The sequence below is a fragment of the Mytilus trossulus genome, chromosome 4 (genome assembly GCF_036588685.1).
Source record: "Mytilus trossulus isolate FHL-02 chromosome 4, PNRI_Mtr1.1.1.hap1, whole genome shotgun sequence".
Classification (NCBI taxonomy): Eukaryota; Metazoa; Mollusca; class Bivalvia; order Mytilida; family Mytilidae; genus Mytilus; species Mytilus trossulus.
Window position 1 is genome coordinate 5911914 of NC_086376.1, and position 18902 is coordinate 5930815.

An 18902-nucleotide genomic window follows, 5' to 3' on the forward strand; every position below is an offset into this window, starting at 1 on the left:
AAAGGTCTCAACATGACAAATGTGAAACAATTCAAAGGAAAAACTGATAGTCAGATTTATGAAAATATGATATAGAACAACAAAAAAGGACAAATAATGACAAATGACAACCATTGAGTTTCAGGCTCTTGACCTGTAATTAGCACATAAAAGGTTAGGTAGAACAAGGAAAATGTTACTTCAAGTTTTCATTTACCATGTGTATAAATCAGCCTAGATTTGCAGTAATAAAACTTTGGGGTTTGATTATTGTACGCTAACTCAGAAATAACCAATCAAATACTGGATTTAGTGTTTCAAGCACAAATTTTGAACTCCAGGTACCGACTAATGTTTAATGACAAAGAGCCCTGAACTTTATAACAAAATGCAATATATAAAATTGCAAGCTAACTGATTATAATATCAATGTCAGGAATGGGCACTATTACTTATTTTTGTGTGTGATCGATTACAATCGATTACTTTATCAAAAGTAATTACATTACTTTTAGATTACTGTCGATTGCACGCTTTAAAATAATGAACAAAGATAAAACACAACTATGTTGCTCAGCTTATTTATAGTGGAAATTTAGAACATTACACAAACAGCTTTAAAAGCATGGTTTATAAAATGTTATTTGTTTTCTAGATGGAAGCTCTTTCAGGGGGTTCAAACTATTTTAAAAATGTTAAGTGAGTGATGATCAACGTGAGAACATGCATATGCAACCATTGCATCAATTACTTTTAATATTTCAGTTAATTTTCTCAATGGTTTGCAAAGTTTTTCTCTTATACTGACTTCAGTTAATGAATGGCTATTATTTATTTTGAATTTATTGAACCATAAAACTAATTTTTGACTCTTTACATTGAATAATCTGCGAAGCGGATTATGTAAAATGTGAAGAGTCAAAAATTAGTTTTATGGTTCAATAAAATCAAAATAAAATATTGCCATTCATTATAAATAATTTTGTATAAAAAATAAGGCTCAAAGAACTTTTTTATATTATTTATCTTGACAATAACAACGTACACACATGTTGGCGTATGAATACACAACGTCAGAGTGGGCGTGTCGCCATAAAAATTGACAACATTGAAAATAAAACTAATAATTTTAACCAATCAGAAGACAGTAAATACACAAAATTTATTTATTTTAATATAATACTTACTTATTATTATCAGATGTATTTAAATAAAATTCAATCTTGGCATGTAAATATGTTTTTTTTAATTTCTTGTAACATGAAATAATATGAGGCAGGCATCACCTGTAAATGGGGACGAAGTCTGTATGAAATATTTGTAAAACAAACAACCGGAAATATCGTAACGTTTCCGATTTTGGTTCTGTTGTTAGGGATTTAAGTTGTGACGTTATTTAAGTTATGACATAATAAGCAATGTAAACAAAGAAACGCTTTCATCAGGTGAGGTTTTTTCATATCAAGGAATTATTAAAAAATGAAATTGGTATTGTGTTCCTTCCTATTTTATACTAGACTGATATAGATATATTTTACATAAAGTTTCATACCGGAAAAAGGAAGTACATTGTAGATTGCTGCGCAAGTCCGGGATTTCAAAACATGACATAAAAAAAATTGAGCAATTTTGCGTTCATTAGTACAATGAAAAATCGGGAAATTTTCCCGAAATTTTTTTTTTATTGAATTTTCTACTGTTATTAGGGACTTCGTCCCCATATAAAATAATGTAAATAATGTTCTTTTTTTTTCAGGATGTACAAGATGACATTAGAATCAAAACTGTAACAACTACTTTAGTTACTTACAAGATTGTGGAAACAGTGGAGAAAATCAAATTCAAAAATGGAACTGTCAAAGTTTTATCACAACACACAGTATGTATTGTCAGTGACTATCGACAGAATGTTCAATATTATGAAATACAGCGACTTCTAAATAAATTATCGGTGATCTTCTGCTGTTGTCTGCTCTATGGTCGGGTTGTTGTCTCTTTGGCACATCCACCATTTCCATTCTCAATTTTATAAAATGCATTTTTTTTGTATTGTATGTGAAAGACAATGCTGTTTATTATTGGCATTATGCATACTAGAAGATGCCTACCAAATTGCAGTACAATTGAGCAATTGTTGAATCAAATAGTTTTTAAAATTCTCTGGTATTATGTCAACTAAGCATGCCTAACAGAGTTAAAGACACAGATCGATAAAGGTATTGGATTGGATTGTTTTCTAAAAAATTTGCTTTTTCTGTGGAAAAAAATTGTTTCAAAAACATGTCTAGGAAGTACAAAACACTACATTTATTTATTTACAATGGAATTGGTCTCTTCCTTTAGTAGTAAAGGCAAACAAATTTGTTGGAAATAGTTGCTCTTTTAAAATTCATGAACAAGGATGTTAAATACCAGTTACTGCAGAAATGCTTAAGTTATTTACAAAAAAGAAAATAATTTTCAACTAATTTGTATATTGCTTTTAGTTCATACTGAAGTAAGGACTTTTCCTCTGTTATCATGTTAAAACAAGTATTAAATTAATGTTTATATATTGATTGTGTGTTGCTTTGAGACCAAGTAATTTCTGTTATAGTACTATTCCTTGTTTTGATTTGAATTTTATTTATTCTTTCTTTTAATGCATGAAGTCTTATGATTCAGAGAAATGGTATTAGTTTAACATTATCATTTAAATTTGTGTACAGGAAAAAATTCCAATAAAAACACTTCAAAAGAAAACAGAAACAACTGAAGAATACATCATGTCCCCTATGTCACCTTCAAAGACTAACAGTACAGTGACCTCTGGTGACCTTGGAGATATCAGTTCTTCACTTTCAAGGTCAGGAAGTAGTGGTCCAAATTCATTAGATGTCAACAGACTTGGATCAGAAGTTGTGGTATCTCAGTCATTAGAATCTGCAGGTACTTTTCAAATATTAAAATATTTTTGTTGAATATAAAAACAATGTTGTTTTAGAATGGTTTTATAAATGTTATTAGATATACAGTTTTATAGGTGTAACACCATCAAATCATGGTATGGCACATTTGATAAAGGATAAAAAAAAAACTATCTTTTGAAGTAGACAGTTGTAGGTAATTAATCCTACATTTCATAAATCATAAACATATCTCTTGGGTACTTCAAAGCACCAGTCTTTTTTTTTGTGTGTTTTTATAAAATATTTTGGAAAACTGTGGTAACATGGTTAATGAAGCTTGTACACCGGGGAATAAAGGTGAAAATTTGATTGGTTAACTTCCAGTGATGGTTATTTCCTTAAATGCATTGAAATATGAGAAATTTTGTCTGCAGTACTGAACAGGTTAACCCTTTACTCATGCCAAGTATTTCTTTATTTGAAACAAAGATAAAATCTGCACAATTTTTTTACTGCAACTACCCTCATACCCAGATTAAAAATGTTTTCATTTTATTGATCACTTTTCTTTTTTCAGTGTCAAGGAATATATTATTGTTGAGGGAACAAGTGACAGCAAGCCCTAGAGACATTCACCACGTATCAGGATCAGAAACTTATTCACCTCTGGAGGTATCCAGTATACATAGGGATGTGGATCGTAGATTAAGCTCAGAAAATCTGTTCACAAGTCCCGACACTTCTAAAGGAGAAGAGGAGGTCAAGAGAATTGAGACTGGTAGCCTTTCTGATGCTATAACTTGTGCACAGAGGAAAATTGTAACTGAACCAGGTTAGATTATACCATTGGTGAATTAATGTGTTGTTGGGTCACTCATTTATTTTTTTTCTCTATTAGAATTCTTCTATAAATATTATTCTCAATACAACAGTTTGATTAGAAAAACCAACATAGTAAAAGATCACAAACAAATTCATATTACTTAAGCAGCGCCCAAATTTTTCTTATGAATATCCCTGAATTTTCTTTATGAGTTAATCAATGGCCAAGAAGTTACTACTGTAATCACTAGCCAGCAAACACTGAGGTTGGGAGTTTGAACCCCTATCCTGCAGGTGAACTCGGCTCCAATCTTGATAAACTAGGATTGACAGTTTTCCTATCGAAGGTTAGTGATTTTCTCTGGACACTGCAGTTTCCTCCACCAATAAAAACTGGCCGTCATGAAATAGCCCTTAAGCTGTGCTTAAACATATTTGTTCTTTTGACTTAAGGAGGTAGACCTAAGTTAAGGGAAATAACTCTTAGAGTCATTAGTACGTTTGTGTCAATCATTTTCATAAATATATTCTAAGCTTCTATGTTACATAGATTATTTTCAATCTGTTTCAGGTAAATGCTTAAAATACGTGATGAAACTTGACTTTTACAAATACATAACTGATTTAAAGAGTTATCTCCCTGAACCAAGGTCTAACACCTTAAGTTATCACCTTAATTTCTTTTCATTTCTAAATAAATCTTTGTGCTATCCTTAATTTTGGTTGAGAGTCACTGAATTCATGTAGTACTTATGAAAGACTTTGATATTTGCAATTGATATAAGATTTGATATAAATATGTGTATCTTATTTATTGCTAATGGAAGAAGAATACTTTCAGAATCCCTCTAAAACCAAAACACTTTATTCTTAATTTTTGAAGACAAAATAAGGACATATAGCTTTAAGTGATGCATGACTCGTATTCAAAAACAAAACAACAACCTTCATTTTAGTGGAATTACCCATGCCAAATTTAGAGGTTGATTGATTTAGGGGGTCTCATTGGGGGGTTTCCGATCCCGGATCCCGCTTACTGTTTTGTCAGATTCCCGTATCCTGCTTACACTATGTACATAAGCAATTCTCATTTTTTTGTCATTTCCCAGGTCGCGCTAGACCTCATTTCCCATTTTCACGACACAATAATTTGACTTTCACGTGTCCCGCTTTCAAAAAATCGGCAATCCTGCGTCACGCTTAGACCCCAATGAGACCCACTATTTAATCATGCTCTACTGAAGATGTATAATAATTACTTTGGTCACTATAATGTTTTTTAATCAAGTGTGGTTAAGAATTACATCTTAAGATATAACCAGTATAGATACAACCTTGTTTATTTTAGTATAATTACTTTGTTCACTATAATATTTTTTAATCAAGCGTGGTTTAGAATTACATCTTAAGATATAACCAGTATAGATACAACCTTGTTTATTTTAGTTCAAAGAAGTGGCGAAGAGTCAGAACCTCTGTTTATATTACCAAAGCCAACAACCACTGGGTCAAGTGCCGAGAGCAATGAAATTAGGTATTTTGTATTACAAAAGCCATTAACCTATTAGCTAGTCTTGTGGAGAAAGCATTATATATTTGGAAATCACATACCGTGGATTCATTGTTATTCATTGGATACCAGTTTTTTGATAATTCCTTTGTTCAGCATTGAACCATGAATTCCAGTATACAAAGAATTACACATTTTCATAAGATATCCACTAAAATGCAAGTTTTCTTCAATCCACGAAAAATTTGTACCTACAAAAAAAAATTATTTCACAGTACAATAGAGTACCTAACTGTTCTATTGTATCATTGTATATTACATTTTATACTATATATTATCAAGTCTTCAATCTTCAATCAGCAATACAAATTCAAACAGTTTTGATTTCCTTGTTATATACATCCTGTTTTAAGTATACAGACCACTTTATGATATTGGTACTGTGACCAGAACAAAATGACTTCAATGTTGAAATCTATTTGTGTGGGATACTGAAGTGTAGTTTCAAAGATTTTAAAGGGGTTTGATGAGGGGAGATAATATGAACACAGACTAGGTGTCCTCTTCAAAAAGCATTTAGTGTATCATTGCATTGCCATAGGAAGTTCCTAAAAAAAACTCTCACATTTAGAAATACTAGAATGTTGGGATCTTTTTTCTATATAGGAGCCTTTATGCTTATTCCTAAGGAACTTTCAATTTCAGACTGATAGTTTTTGCATTTGAATTGTCATTTTAGGGCCTTTATAGCTGACTGTCAATAGGGCTTTTACTCATTGTTCAAAGCCATTCAGTGATAGAGAGTATCCACATAATTGGGCTTTTGGATATATAGTTGTTTCATTGGCAATCATACCACATCTCCTTAATTGTTTATTATTATGATTTCAGCCCAGAAATACCATATCAGGACCAAGCTATATCCACAACTAAGCCAGACAAACAAGATGACAAAAATGTGGAAGTGACATCCAAAGAAATAGGTGAAGGTTGAAATATATTATTGTGCATGTGTCCAACATGAATTAAGCTATTTGTGTATATTTTTCAAATTCCTAGAATGCAATCACTGCAAACTTTGGTTTTATCAACAACAAAAATTATCTATTGTGCATATGTGTCCAACATGAATTAAGCTATTTGTGTATCTTTTCAAATTCCTAGAATGCAATCACTGCAAACTTTGGTTTTATCAACAACAAAAAATTATCTATTGTGTTTTTAACTTATTTTTTATAGATTAAACCATGATTTGATAAAAATTTATCACATATTCTGATATGAAGTGCTTCTTTCGCTTTGTAAACAACACTGTGATAAAACTTTCGATATATCTATAATACTTAGCGCAGACTCCAAGATGTACATAATAATAGCTGTTACAATATAATTCCAATGTAAATCCACATGTATTGAAACCTATTTGCAAACCCTTTGCAGATTTTATTGTTTAAAAAGTTGCAATTAAAAAAAGACAAAATTACTGTTATTCTTATTCAAATGCATAATAAAAAGAAGTAATGCACAAGAGCTCGAGAAACCAACAAAATAAAAACAAAATAAAATTCTGCAGAGGTCAATAATGTTTTTGGCGCATTTAAGTAATTTCAAAACATGACGTCATACAAATGAAAACACTAGAGTTGAAAGTTTTCTGTGACGTGAACCATTGCAATGTCCTTTACTATTGTATAAAAATTAATTATCAAGATAGGTTTTGTTTGATTTTCTATTCTATTGCATTATTCACATATTTACTGATTTCAGCAAGTCAATATGGCGGCTCCTTAGTTACGAAGTGTCAACTTTGGATTTGACGATAGCTTACGAGAAAAACTTGTAAATCAAAATGACATTATTTTGAGAAATAATCCATGCAAGCTACAGATTTATAAGAATGTATGAGCTTTATCTAACAGGGAGTAAAAAAGAACAGCCACACACACAGCATATCCACCTTCGCTTCAGCTCTTTTAATGACCATATTTGTCCTATTAAAATCGAAATAATTCATGGAAGCCATAGATTATTGAAAATTTACACATGGCCTGGGCCGTGATATTCGTTAATTTTATCCCTCGCTGACACTCAGGATAACATTTGAATATCACGGCCCAGGCCATGTGTAAATTTCCAATAATCTATGGCTTCTATGAATTATTTCTTAATTATATCCTGTGGACTCATTTATTATCTTTGATTCAAATTCCTAGACTGATGAAAATCACATTTATGTGGATATTTGATTTCATGGTTTTGCTAAAATCTTTATACAATGATTATACAATTAGAATTAGTGAAAGTCAAGAGATTAAATCAGTTATCATCAATAAAACTTTATATGATTTATAAATTACAGATGCAAGAATAATGGCAAAGTGGAAGGACACTCACTTTTATCCTGGAGTTATAAAGGAAGTGTTAGGAAAATCAAGGTTTGTGAATTGGATTGGAAGCATAAGCCACATATAAAACATTCTGAAAAAACAAACGTGTAACCCTGGGGGGGGGGGGGGGGGGGTGAAGTCCTATTCATTCCGCTGACGTCTAAATACATTAGGTGTTGTCAAGATGCTATCAATGATGTTGCATCAAAATTAAACAATTTAACATTCCTTGCATTTTTTTCTTAATTCACATTAAAAGTCCATGTGCGGTGGATTTATTTATTTTCTTTGGTTCCAATTTTGTGGACTGAGGAAAAATTGTTGTTTAGTAGATTTTTAATTTTGTGGTTTTATCTTAAAGAAAGAAAAAAATTGTAGGTTAGATGTCACAAATTCACAATATTTTGTTTACTTTGTTTTTATGTTGATACGGTAATTTTACAATGATTATGCCCCACCTACAATAGTAGAGGGGCATTATGTTTTCTGGTCTGTGCCTCCGTTCGTCCGTCTGTGCGTCCGTCCGTCTGTCCTGCTTCAGGTTAAGTTTTTAGTGGAAGAAGACGTCAAGTCTTCTGAAGACTTAAGGGGCCGACCCTTGGCATTGAGTCTCTGTATTCCGCATTCATTTCGTGTATTACAATTGCAAAACAACTTAGATTCTTTACACCGATTTTTACACATGATTAGGCATCTGAATCATTTAATTTGTAAATCATGATTGTAAAACAATCATTATCGTAAATATGAATCTTTTATTTATGTAAATTATTAGATTTCATCTCATCCACATGAACGTTATTTGTTTACTTGTAACAGGATGTTTTAACTGTAGATATTTGTATTACGCATGCGTGAATTTGGTATTGGGACAACTCGCCCTGTTTACAAGTTCGCCCTTGAAGTTACGAATTTGCAATCCTGCAGACAAGAAGATTTTGTTTTTATATAAATAAAAAGGATATATAAAGTGTTGTCTTTATTCATGGTTTTCCTTTGTCATGTGAATTAGATGCCCTTAGTAACATACATCCCGTTTTCAGGGGTCTCCTCCCGTCCTCCCGTTTAGGAGAAAAAAAACTCCCGTGTATGAAATATTTCATGAATGAAAATTTTCAGACGCCATATTTGATCATTTCTGACTACTGTACGGGTGTAATTGACACCTGTGTTAAATTTTACCTGAACATCAAAGAAGATGTATAATTATATGGCTTCACTTGACAGCTTGGGTGTCAAACATACTGGTAATCAACGATGTTTACCTCCGGCTAACTGCCGTTGTGTTAATCAAAACGATGTGTATTGGGAATATTGAAATACTTTTTTGTTACTTCCCTTTGTTTTAGCCTGTTTTCAGTTATTTTGCTTTTAAAAGTGTAAATTGTAAAAAGACTATAAATGATTAATATTTTAATCAAATAATCATAAAATGATGTTGATTAAATGAATTTAAATGATTTTGGACAAATAAAAAAATTAAAATTTATAAATTATTTTAGCAATCTAGACCTCCTTTCAAGGATTACATTGAAGTTTATATGATAAATTTGTTTCTTATTGATCAAAGGATAACATACAATATGTACAACTAGACTAATAAAAGGTCTAGTAGTCAGATTTATAGATTAATTCCTAGTAAAATCAAATTTATATTTGTAAATGATAGTACATATTGGATTTTATTGTGTAAGCTAAGAAATAGCAAGATATTTTACCTTGTTTTTAAGTCTTTTTAAGCTTTCTACAAATATGACTTTCATAATGCTTAAAATCCATGCAGTACTAGTGTTAGTGTGTGTTATTTTTTTAATTAATTTATGATGTTGCAAATATACATGTGGAGCTTATTTCTTTCTTATTTGTCTAAACATTTACAAATGATAAGGAGATGGAGACATGAACAAAAATATATACAGATATATAAATATAATGATTTATTTGCAAGCAGTGAACAATCATTTGTCAAAAACAAAACAAAACAAGAAACAGATTCTTCTTATTATTTTATTTTATTCAAATAGAGAGTCAATAAGGGAACTATAAACATTACAACTTGATGGAAATTTAAAGAAAAAACACAATTTCTACATCATTTGGTCACATTTACGACAAAATTTATGTCGATAAAAAACATGATGTTTTGACCATTCAGTACTTAATAGATGCATAGTTCTTGGGGAAAAGTTTCATCAAATAATATGAATATAAATGACTTTTTTTGTGCTCATTTTTTACAGTGGGTTGTGATGATCTTCCAGTTAGGTTACCCTCATTTGGAGTGTTGTTCCCAACCTTTTAAAGGTCCATCTTTGTGCATTATTCAAAATTGGAAATTTCAACAAGCATCTAATATTCTTAATCTGGAAAATAAACCCTGGTCTCCTAGCTTCATGTATATTTTTTCTACCGATTTAATATATAAGTAGAATCATGCAAACAGACTTAAGGAAAAGGCATGTAAGTTCATCATACAAATATGACACTTTTTCTAGACAATCCAGATCTTGCAAAATACGTCGCTAAAAATGGTAACCTTTAAAAACCCATATGGGAGCTTTCAAAAGTTTGCGGGTATGTAACAAGTCTTACTATTTTTATGCTCCATTTATGGGCAATATGTTTTCTAGTCTGTCCGTCCGTCCTGCTTCTGGTTATAAAGTTTATGGTCGAGGTAGTTTTTGATGAAGTTGAAATCCAATCAACTTGAAACTTAGTACACATGTGTTCCTCTTGATATGATCTTTTTAATTTTACTGCCAAATTAAAGATTTTACCTAATTTTCATAGTCAACTGAACATAGAAAATGATTGTACGGATGGGAAATCCATGTACTTATGACCTTTTCTTGTTTGAAGAAAAAAATACATTTTAACAATAATGGAACAAAGCAGCCTGGGTAAGTGGGCCTGCTTTTATGGTAATTCAAGTTACTTTTTATTCACCTTCTTCCACTTCAGAGCTATCAGCTCTTTGATTGGTCAAGGTAGTTTTTGATTAAACTTAAGTCCAATCAACTTGAAACTCAGTATACATGTGCCCTATGATATGATCTTTCTAATTTTAAATGCCAAATTAGAGTTTTGACCCCAATTTTACGGTTCACTGAACATAGAAAATGATAGTGCAAATTTCAGGTTAAAGTTTTTGGTCAAGGTAGTTTTTGATATAGTAGAAGTCCAATCAACTTGAAACTTAGTGTACATGTTCCCTTTGATAACATCATTCTAATTTAATGCCGAATTAGAGAATTTATTCCAATTTCACGGTCCACTAAACATAGAAAATGATAGTGCGAGTGGGGCATCCGTGTACTGTGGACACATTCTTGTTTCTTTCAGATATAAAGTAAGATTTGATGATGGTGATGTTCTGGTTATAAAAGGCTGTGATATACTTTTGATTGACAAGTTACCTGTCAGTCAACCAGTGATGGTACTATCTAAAGATGGCTATTTTTATCCTGGTACCATTACAGAGGAAACAGAGAAAGGGAATGTTATTCAGTATACAGTGCTCCAAGGCAATGGTCAGAGTGCAAAGTAAGCATACATTAGAAATAAAATTAAAAGTATGGCTTTTTCTAACAAGAAAACCAAAGACAGAGCTCACACATTCATACACCTGATTCCTCTCCAACACCTGATTCCTCTCCAACACCTGATTCCTCTCCAACACCTGATTCCTCTCCAACACCTGATTCCTCTCCAACACCAGTTACAGAGCTCACACATTCATACACCTGATTCCTCTCCAACACCTGATTCCTCTCCAACACCAGTTTGTAAATTTGTAAATGATACATACATGTAAGGTGATTATTTGTTGAAAGACAAACATTTCATACATTGATATCCATTGTTGAAGTTTTATGTCACCTGCAACATAGTCCATAAAGCTAGCCTCAGATATTCTATTTAGGCTTCATTGTAGGTGTATATTTCATTCCAATAAGTTGATAAATAGTCAACAGCTTTTTTCCAATTTTCTATATTCAACTACCAACACAATCTACATGTACAACTGTATGGGTAAAGTAGATTTAATGAAGATATTGTATTTTAAGTTTACTGTTTCATTGACATAAATTACTTTCATCTCATTACTTTAAAAACAGTGTAGAGATATGACTTATGGTGTTTACTTTACCAGGTTCAGATCCAGCCAGGTAATACTAAGTGAGGACCAAGCTGCTTGTCTCATAGCAGACTTACAATGTAGGCTTGGTGACCAGTCTGAAGACACTGAAGAACCTACTGTGCATAATGCCAATGTTAGCTTAGGTAAGTAAAGGGTGACCAGTCTGAAGAAATGTATACAGAAAAACAGGATGATTAAACTGCAGGAAAAGTCTTACACATGAAAAAATAATATTACGCCAAAAAATGCAAATAGGCGTTTTTATGATTTCCCTTAAGGTGGTAGAAAAATATGGTAATGTTTTCAATATTAATAATTGTACTTTTGTTAACTGTCTGGAAACTTGACTCACCACAATTTGACTCTACATTTCTAGTAAAAACCTTCCAAAATATCTTTATTTATAGTAAGTGTGCATGTCTCATTTTCAATGTAATCCATATGCAAAATTTCATGAATTTCAGCCACAATTAGATCATTGTAAGAAATAATATTAGCAAGCCTTCAATGAAAAGTTGACTTGCAGATAGGAAAGTTCTTTACCATGTATATATTTATTTTAAAGAAAATTTAGTAATGGGAAAGAGAAGGAAAGAGAGTAGATATGAACAACTAAACATGTCAACTGAGGAGCCAAAGCCAGGACCTAGCAGTAAAAAGAAGAGTAAAACTCCATTTTCTCCTACTCCTGGCAAAAGAAAAAAGATTTCCGGACCTTCTACCAGTACGCCAAGAGTTGCCAAACGCAGGAAAATAGCAGAAGGTAAAATATAACTAGAGGCTCTAAAGTGTCTGTGTATCTCACCTTGGTCTATGTGCATATTTAACAAAGGACACTCTTCAACATTGTAGACGAGAATAGATTTCATGATAAAAATCTATTATGTTGATTTAGTATTGCTGATCCTTTATTTAGTCTGTTTAGTTTCTCTCTATAATCTTTATTTTTTTCTCAAAACACAAAAGAGGGTAAACAAATCCTATTTAAAGGCAATCACTCCTATAAAGAGTGACAGTCTTTTTACTATACTGGCAAAATTTGACATAATAGCAAATTTGGCCTTGCTGATAATTTTTTGATTTAAAGTGTATTTATCAATAATTATTTTTATCATGTAAGAGAAAACCCCCAAAAAGGGTTAAAATTGTCATTATGGGCAATAACTCAAATAAAGAGTGGTCATACAATTTCCTCCGTATTGATAAAATTGTAGAACTTGTCTAGCATATCTCTGCAATAAAATTGTAGATCTTGTCTAGCATATCTCTGTAATAGAATTGTAGATCTTGTCTAGCATATCTCTGCAATAGAATTGTAGATCTTGTTAAGCATATCTCTGCCATAGAATTGTAGATCTTGTTAAGCATATCTCTGCAATAGAATTGTAGATCTTGTCTAGCATATCTCTGCAATAGAATTGTAGATCTTGTTTAGCATATCTCTGCCATAGAATTGTAGATCTTGTCTAGCATATCTCTGTAATAGAATTATAGATCTTGTCTAGCATATCTCTGTAATAGAATTGTAGATCTTGTCTAGCATATCTCTGTAATAAAATTGTAGATCTTGTCTAGCATATCTCTGCCATAGAATTGTAGATCTTGTCTAGCATATCTCTGCCATAGAATGGTAAATCTTGTCTAGCATATCTCTGCCATAGAATGGTAAATCTTGTCTAGCATATCTTTGCAATAGAATTGTAGATCTTGTCTAGCATATCTCTGCCATAGAATTGTAGATCTTGTCTAGCATATCTCTGTAATAGAATTATAGATCTTGTCTAGCATATCTCTGTAATAGAATTGTAAATCTTGTCTAGCATATCTCTGCAATAGAATCGTAGATCTTGTCTAGCATATCTCTGTAATAGAATTATAGATCTTGTCTAGCATATCTCTGCCATAGAATTGTAGATCTTGTCTACCATATCTTTGTAATAGAATTATAGATCTTGTCTAGCATATCTCTGCCATAGAATTGTAGATCTTGTCTAGCATATCTCTGTAATAGAATTATAGATCTTGTCTAGCATATCTCTGCCATAGAATTGTAGATCTTGTCTAGCATATCTCTGCCATAGAATTATAGATCTTGTCTAGCATATCTCTGCCATAGAATTGTAGATCTTGTCTAGCATATCTGTAATAAAATTGTAGATCTTGTCTAGCATATCTCTGTAATAGAATTGTAGATCTTGTCTAACATATCTCTGTAATAGAATTGTAGATCTTGTCTAGCATATCTCTGCAATAGAATTGTAGATCTTGTCTAGCATATCTCTGCAATAGAATTGTAGATCTTGTTTTGCATATCTCTGCCATAGAATTGTAGATCTTGTCTAGCATATCTCTGTAATAGAATTGTAGATCTTGTTAAGCATATCTCTGCCATAGAATTGTAGATCTTGTCTAGCATATCTCTGCCATAGAATTGTAGATCTTGTTTAGCATATCTCTGCCATAGAATGGTAAATCTTGTCTAGCATATCTCTGCCATAGAATGGTAAATCTTGTCTAGCATATCTTTGCAATAGAATTGTAGATCTTGTCTAGCATATCTCTGCCATAGAATTGTAGATCTTGTCTAGCATATCTCTGTAATAGAATTATAGATCTTGTCTAGCATATCTCTGTAATAGAATTGTAAATCTTGTCTAGCATATCTCTGCAATAGAATCGTAGATCTTGTCTAGCATATCTCTGTAATAGAATTATAGATCTTGTCTAGCATATCTCTGCCATAGAATTGTAGATCTTGTCTAGCATATCTCTGTAATAGAATTATAGATCTTGTCTAGCATATCTCTGCCATAGAATTGTAGATCTTGTCTAGCATATCTCTGCCATAGAATTGTAGATCTTGTCTAGCATATCTCTGCCTTAGAATTGTAGATCTTGTCTAGCATATCTGTAATAAAATTGTAGATCTTGTCTAGCATATCTCTGTAATAGAATTGTAGATCTTGTCTAGCATATCTCTGCAATAGAATTATAGATCTTGTCTAGCATATCTCTGCAATAGAATTGTAGATCTTGTCTAGCATATCTCTGTAATAGAATTGTAGATCTTGTCTAGCATATCTCTGTAATAGAATTGTAGATCTTGTCTAGCATATCTCTGTAATAGAATTGTAGAGCTTGTCTAGCATATCTCTGCCATAGAATTGTAGATCTTGTCTAGCATATCTCTGTAATAGAATTGTAGATCTTGTCTAGCATATCTCTGTAATAGAATTGTAGATCTTGTCTAGCATATCTCTACAATATCAGTTTGAATGAAACAGTTTGATGAGCATTTTATATTTGAATGGCTTTATTTTTAGATGCTGAAACAGAATCTACTACTGCTCCTAGTGGAGATACATCCCCAATTTCTCATAGAAAATCTCCTCGTAAAGGGAAAGGTAAGTTTAATTGTATTATTTCTTTTTGAAATTTAGGTTGTAATATTTTGGAATCCCTTCTTTCATATCATATTTTGCTTCATTTGTTGTCGAGCCTGCAACTTTTGTTGCAGAAAGCTTGACGTTGGGATAGTGATCCGGCAGCGGCGGTGGTGTTAGCTCACTTTTTAAAAGTTTTATATTTTAGAAGGTAGAAGACCTGGATGCTTCATACTTTGTATATATATGCCCCATATTATGAACTTTCCGTCAGTCACATGTCCATGTCCTTGACCTCATTTTCATGGTTCAGTGACTACTTGAAAAAAAAATCAGATTTTTTGTAATGTTAAATTCTCTCTTATTATAAGTAATTGGATAACTATATTTGGTATGTGCGTACCTTGCACAGGTCGAGAACTCTAGATTTTCTGACGTCAGAATATATTTGCATAGTAATTTCCAAAACACAAGGCCAATACTGCATTAAAAAACTGACCAATCGACTCAATGAACTACAATGCATTGTGGGCTACTACGAGTAAACTCCTACTTAAAACACGCGGAATTAGTGGGAAAACAGTCAACTAATATATTGTCTGGGACTCTCATTACCAAGGTTTTTATTCTGCAAATATATTTAATGTAAAATATATAACGTAATCTTCAATTTGCATGCTCAGATTAAAAAAATATTGTATACTGGCTTCACGATCCTACTTTCTTTTTAGCCTTGCAAAAGTAGTTTTGTGCATTGTTATGAATTAAACCAGCATTAATTTCACGACATGAAACAGTGAAATATCCAATGAAGTGACCACTGTCCAGTAAGAAAATCATATGAGCTCTTTTAAACCGGTATAATGTCATTCCAAAATAATTTCTGCCTAGAAAAACACGAAAACTTTCATTGAAACACTTCTTTCTTTACTGAATGCGTAAAAATTTTATCTGGACCTGAACTAAAAGTAAGAACATCATAATATCCAGTATGCTAAAAATAAGTGTTATGAAAGCAGCAGGGGCGGATCCAGCCATTTAAAAAAGGGGTCCTAACCCTGGACAAAAGGGGAGGGGGTTCGTACTACAAGTTCCCATCCAAATGCACTGATCGTCCAAAAAAAAGGGATCAATCCCCCCGGAACCCCGCCCTCATGGAGCGGGTAGGGTATAAATATCATCCATCGATAATCTCCGTTTGTTGCTAATTTTATCACAAAATATACCTCAGAGATTTTTTATCGTTCGGCTGCTGACATATGTAAAATATCTCCAATATTAAAAGTCTCTGGATCATAGTGGGTGCCATATTACCTATGATTTTTTTTTTTCTAAAACGTGCTTTGTATATTGAAATAAGAAGGTGAGATACGAGTGCCAAATGAGACATTTTTTCAACAAAGACATAATTTAGTAAAATAAGCAGTCGTAGGTTCAATGCCAAAAAGTAAGTTTTAAATGACCCCAAAATTACTTGTGTAAATCAATAAAAAAAAAACGGCCCAATTAAATATATAAAAGTAGAAGAAATCTATCCAGTAAAAAAAAATATATTGTATAAGAGCCTGTATTTCAGTGGTTGCCGTTTGTTTATGAGTTACATATTTATTTTTCGTTCATTTTGTTTTAATATAATTAAGGCCGTGAGTTTTCTCGTTTGAAATGTTTTACATTGTCGTATCGGGCCCTTTTATAGCTGACTATGCGGTATGTGCTTTGCTCATTGTTGAAGGCTGTACGGTGATCTATAAATGTTAATTTCTGTGTCATTTTGGTCTCTTGTGGACAGCTGTCTCATTGGCATTCATACCACATTTTCTTTTTTTTTATATTATAGATCCAACGCTGCAATTTTCACAAAACATACCAAATTTTCCATCTTTTCGCACATACATACATGTATGGATAACATCATTACAGCTTATTTCCTAATGCATGTAGAGCAAAACTTTGGTTAGCTTACTTGCTTTGTTTGTATATTGTACAAAATATAAAATATACAAGTTAAAAACTATGCCTACATATAAATTGTTTAATGATGCCAATCTTATTTTTCAAAGCTTGTATAAACAACTATACAAACAAAGCAAGCAAGCCAACCAAAGTTTTACTTTGCAGGTATAAGAAATCAGCTGTAATGATTTATTCAGTTGATAGATTTTGTTAACACTGCCATTTATGTAAATATTTCTTCGCCTTTTTTACGAACACAAAATTCAAGGATCACACATATGTCTTAGATTATCTATACGAAAAATGCTGTACTCGTGAATATCAGCACCGGCTGTTATCTACGGCTTATTTTACACCAGTTAGTTTGTCTCGTGGGTAATTATGTTTTTTGTCTTTTGTTTCGTTGCTGTCTGGTTGACAAATACATGAAATCTCGGTGCAATCATCAAACATGTTAATGGCTATATATCGGGTAATTCAAATCCTTTTTTCTTCGCATAGAAACAACTCTTCGTTAATCTGAGCATGGAAGTAATACTTTATATCACGAACTATAAATGAGGATGCACAAAATGAAAAACTAAGCAAAATTGTGAATCCCGCTTTGCACGAAAAAATGTGTTGTATTGCAGTAAATAACACGTGTTCTTGGTTGATTGTAAACACGTAGTAGTTCATCATGCATTGTGACTCATTTAGTGGATTGGTCAAAAACCTAGGTAAAAATAAATTGCGTCACCTGTAAATAAACAATTACATGTGCGAGAACATAAGTATGCTAATTTATGCATTTCCATATAAGGTAGTGGTCCTGACCTGTTGCAGGGTCCTCATGCCTGTCAGACTGTTTTCACTTGACCTCAACCTTATTTCATGGATCAGTGAACAAGGTTAAGTTTTCGTGGTCAAGTCCATATCTCAGATACTATAAGCAATAGGTCTAGTATATTTGGTGTATGGAAGGACTGTACAGTGTACATGTCAAACTGGCAGGTGTCATCTGACCTTGACCTTATTTTCATGGTTCAGTGGTTATAGTTAAGTTTTTGTGTTTTGGTCTGTTTTTCTTATACATTAGGTCAACTATATTTGGTGTATGGAAATATTCTATGATCTATATGTCGGTAATGCAGGTTTTATTTTACCTTGACCTCATTTTCACAGTCCATTGCTAAATTTAAGTGTTTGTGTTTTGGTCTGTTTTTCTTTATTTATAAGCAATAAGTCAACTATATTTGTTGTATTGAAGAATTGTTAGCTGTACATGTCTGCCTGGCATTTTCATCTGACTTTGACCTCATTTTCATGGTTCATTGATCAATGTTTCATTTTCTTGGTTAATGTTGAGTTTATGTGACAGTTGTAATAAAGCTTTATATTTAGGTCTATCAAGATAGTATCAAGGATAAGTAAAGAAGGCGAGACATTTTAGTGTGTGCACTCTTGTTTTATAAGAAATGAATTCAAGTTTATCATTCTTATTTTCAAAACTTTTTCTTTTCATTTTTAGTACACACCTGCAGTAAAATATGAATATATTGCTTGGGCTGCTCCTATCGTACTCCCACTTTTTATGAATGAGTTACCCAATGTCATTGAATAAGGACATTAGAATATCAGTCAATTGTAAAAGGGAAATCATCACAACAAGGAAACATAAACGAACAAGCTAGGATAAAACATCTTAAAAGCCGTTTTTTTAACATATAAGTACAATTATCATTTAAATTCATTCAAATCTATCTAAATATGTTTTTGTAAACTGTTGAAGCATTCTCTAGATAAGTTTGTTCCCTTATTTTAAGTCAATGTAATAGTGTGTTAATAAAGGAAACAGCA

General features: G+C 32.1%; 1 protein-coding gene across 1 annotated transcript in view; it reads left to right on the forward strand.

Moving 5' to 3' along the window:
• The window catches only part of LOC134714410 (TP53-binding protein 1-like), a 46347-nt gene that overhangs the window by 20241 nt on the left and 7204 nt on the right, over positions 1-18902 (forward strand). The window contains exons 19-28 of the mRNA XM_063575650.1: positions 1736-1858; positions 2688-2907; positions 3445-3699; positions 5136-5223; positions 6091-6182; positions 7559-7634; positions 10929-11129; positions 11740-11870; positions 12293-12490; positions 15051-15131. Of these exons, the coding sequence (XP_063431720.1) occupies positions 1736-1858; positions 2688-2907; positions 3445-3699; positions 5136-5223; positions 6091-6182; positions 7559-7634; positions 10929-11129; positions 11740-11870; positions 12293-12490; positions 15051-15131 (1465 nt within the window). The remainder of the gene's footprint in view (positions 1-1735; positions 1859-2687; positions 2908-3444; positions 3700-5135; positions 5224-6090; positions 6183-7558; positions 7635-10928; positions 11130-11739; positions 11871-12292; positions 12491-15050; positions 15132-18902) is intronic.